Genomic DNA, 3,875 nt, shown 5'->3' on the forward strand with positions numbered 1-3,875 from the left:
GATGCAGTGCTCATGAGAGTGACAATAGATTCCTTTAATTTTAAAATTCAATACATTCCAGGACAATTTATTTAAAAAATCAGGTTTTTTATTCCATCACAAAACCACTCGACATTTGACCACTTCCAGTCCTATTCTCCTAAGGTGCCTAAATTCAAATAATTCCTTTATTACTCTACAGATAAATTCATTAAAAATTACACTATACACAATACTTAAAACTCATCAGGTAAGTATATAATTTATTAATCTTCTTATACAAAGCTTAAAATACGCTATCAATAAAATCATAAACGATTTGCGCCAAACTATCAATCAAAGTATCCGCGTAAGTCTGAATTTGCTCGACGAAACTCTGCACAAGTGACGTGCTGAGCGCGTTTAAAACTGGCGACAATAGTGACCATATCAGTGACCAAAGAGAATCGAGGATTCCCCTGGTGGCCAAACTACGATTTAACGGACCATCCAATGCGGTTACTTCGACCTCACGTCGTTTCCTCGAAGTGGAATTCGATGACGTGTCGCTTGTGAGGCTCGAGCAGATGGGGCTCAACAAACTTTGAGCCAAACTATCTACTGAGCTAACGAGATCCTCGACCAAAGTAAGAACTGCCTCGACAACGGTAGATAGTAAAGTGGTCAAAACGTTGCTGTCACTAGTAGATATGGTAATGCCTTGCAAAAAGGTTAGGGCGTCAGTTAAAGTGGAATTCACTGTGTTATAAAGGGTGGCAACTAAAGTGTTACACACTGAATCTTGCACGGTCGACATCAGGTCAGTTAAGATATCGCGTTGCTGCACCAAAGCCCTTTGGGCCTCTGAAGGTACCTCTGAGTTCCTAAGAGCCAATTCGAACACTTGCACGGGAATCTTCTGCTCGATTATGATGGGACGTGCGACTTTAAATGCCGATTTAACCCTCTGCTGGGCCATGCTAGTAAATATGATTTGTTCCACCAAACTTTTGGGGTACAAGACTTTCGAGAGTTTCCTAACGCTTTTTAGAGCGGCATTCTCGAAAGCGTCTGGGTTCAGTTGCACCAGGTCATCATCTACAATGAATACTTGAGCACCTACGCCCCCGTTAATCGCTTCCAAGACGTCTTCTATACCCGGATTAGGGGTGTTGCTTATTAGTGCGGCCAAATTGTTAATTATTGCTTGGGGGTCTTGGACGAGTAGCTCTAATAAGTTCTCTGTGAGGCTTTGGGTTTGTGCGAGTTGCTGATCGGCCTCCGGATTGGGCTGTTCTAGTTCTTTAGTGAGGTGAGGAGTGGCGATCACCGTAACACCCGTGAGGGCCTAAAAAACCACCCGATAGTAAAATCGTTTAATTTGGTGTAATTATTTACTTACCAAGGTGATAATTATTATTTTTTGTAGCATGTTGAACGGTGTGAGAAATGACATTGAACCAAGTCGTATTTTGAAATACCCTTATATGAAAATGTGTGTTTACCAAAGGATCAAATCGTATTCTTGTTTGCGAATGAGGCAGCGACAATGGTGAGGGATTAGGATTGTGCCAGTTTTCCGAAAAATCGTTTGACGTTCATGTGATTTTTGGCTCGTATTATTCGCACTATGCAGATAAAGAAAAATGTTGATTTAAACAGAAAAATTCGAGGAATCGTATTAGGGACCGAATTCTATTTTGTAATTTCTTCTGCTTGTTATGGCGAAAGGGCTTATGTGGATATTCATATACATAAAAGTCTACTATCAAAATTGCAGAGATATTAAAACAAAGTTAGAAGTTCTAAAATTGCAGTTATTAAATCATGAAAGTGACATAAATGCATTAACAGAGACATGGCCAAACAGTTCCGTCTATAACCAAGAATTTAATATAAATAAAATAATATTTAGAAAGGACACAGATCAAATACTTACCGGTAAAAAAACACAAATTTGTGGCAACGCAATGTGATATATTTATGAGTAAAAATTATCCTTAGAAAATTTCTGTATGTTGTTGTTGTGTACTTTGTGCCCGGGTGTAGTTTAGATTTTTATCACAAATTTTATAATTGCATTGAAATAAATCTTTTAGACTGTGCATATTTAATTTTAGGTGATTTTAAGCTTTATGACCTGATGTTAAATGTTCGTAGTGTTCCAATATGTGATTTTAACAATTTTTTAGAGTTTACAAATTTTTTACAGGTTAATGATGTACGCAATGTTTTCAATGTTATGCTAGACCTAGTCATTAGATTAGATTTAGATTAGATTAGATTAAAATAAGAGTGAAGTTTCACTGCGACCTAAAAGATCTATTGTGTGCCCCTTTCTAATTACTGCTTGATGTTATTCTCAAGTCAAATTACTTCGTACAATCCTATGGCTTTAATAAAGGCTAGTAGTTGTGACGGTTCCAGTAATGAGATATTTCCTTCTGGAATTTCATAATTACCGAGGTGCATGGCACGACTTACGGCAACTGTTTCGCATGTAGTTACTAGGTGTTCTGGGGTCTCTTCCTCTTCCCCACAGAATCTGCATTCACCTGTCTGTTCTAGTTTTAGTTTCCTGCGGTGTTCTCGAAGGTGACAGTGCCCTGTTAGGAATCCTGTTACAATCCGTAGTTTAGTTTTAGTTAAACTTACTAGAGCTTTAAGATTTTTTTGGGTCGAGGGTTCCAAGGAACATCTTGGAGTGTCTCAACCCTGGATGATCATCCCAGAGGCTTTCTCTGAGTTGATCCTCCATTTTTGTAAGCTCATATAGGTAAGTATTCTTTCCTATGCCGCAGAAAGGTTCCGGTCCTACAAATTGAGAACCAGATCCCTTTTTTGCCAGAATATTGGCTTCTTCGTTACGTTGCACGCCTGTATGTCCAGGTACCCACAATATTGTGACTTTATTTCTCTTTCCTACCTCATTAAGTTTGCCCAAACAGTCTCTTACCATTTTAGAACTGATGACATGTGAACTCAGTGCTGCTATGGCTGCTTGACTGTCGGTGAAGATTGCGATGTCCTGCTTGAGGTAGTCTTTGTTCAGGATTAATTGAGCGCATCTTTCTATAGCGTGTATTTCCGCTTGAAAGACACTGGTGTATTTTCCCAGTGGCTCTGAGTATTTGGTGCCAGGCCCAAATACTCCAGCTCCTGTTCCTTTTTCGGTTTTAGAACCATCTGTGTACCATTTGATAGTATTCTGTTTAAGTGAGCGAGCGACAGATCCATTTTCCCAGTCACTTTTGCTGTCAATTTTTGTACTGAAATTCCTAACAAAGTGATATTCCCGAGTTATATCGTCCTTGGGAAGATCGAACAGGGGAATGGATCTTGTTTGAGATACCCAGGCTCTCTGATCAATGTCCCTACTGTTCGTTTTATCCCTTGCTAATCTGAACATGGCCCTTTTAGCAGCTCCCTCTACTGCCAGGTGAAGAGGTGCCAGGTCAACTATGACCTCCAGTGCTGCTGTGGGGCATGTTTTCATAGCTCCTGTGATGCATACGCATGCAAGTCTTTGAACCTTGTCAAGTTTACGCCTTACTGTACTTAACTTTGTAGTGTCATGCCACACCACTGCCCCATATGTGATTATGGGTTTAACCATCATGGTGTACATCCATCGCAGTATTTTTGGGGAGCATCCCCAGTTTTTACCCGCTTAGACCTAGTCATAATAAGCCCCCATTTACAGGATTCCTTGGTTAGACTTGATGATGACCCACTGTTGCCTCTGGATAAATTCCATCCCGCATTATCAGTCGAGGTAAATATTAATAAACAGTTGGAGGAATGTGATCAAATTAAGACCAAAAAAATTAATTTTAAAAAAGCAAATTTGGAAAGGATGTACATGCTATTCCAAAATACAAATTGGAATAGCATTTGTAATTGTCCAAATATTAATA

The 3,875-nt window shown here is 39.3% G+C and overlaps 1 protein-coding gene across 1 annotated transcript; it reads right to left on the reverse strand.

Moving 5' to 3' along the window:
- Nucleotides 1-229: 229 nt before the first annotated feature.
- Nucleotides 230-1,523, reverse strand: LOC126749802 (uncharacterized). The gene is made up of 2 exons (XM_050459471.1): nucleotides 1,361-1,523; nucleotides 230-1,306 (listed from the first exon to the last, which is right to left on the reverse strand). The coding sequence occupies exons 1-2, from the start codon at nucleotides 1,412-1,414 to the stop codon at nucleotides 266-268; spliced, it is 1,095 nt and encodes a 364-aa protein (XP_050315428.1). The 5' UTR covers nucleotides 1,415-1,523; the 3' UTR covers nucleotides 230-265.
- Nucleotides 1,524-3,875: the final 2,352 nt, after the last annotated feature.

The sequence above is a fragment of the Anthonomus grandis genome, unplaced genomic scaffold, assembly GCF_022605725.1.
Source record: "Anthonomus grandis grandis unplaced genomic scaffold, icAntGran1.3 ctg00000814.1, whole genome shotgun sequence".
In the NCBI taxonomy this organism is placed as follows: domain Eukaryota; kingdom Metazoa; phylum Arthropoda; class Insecta; order Coleoptera; family Curculionidae; genus Anthonomus; species Anthonomus grandis.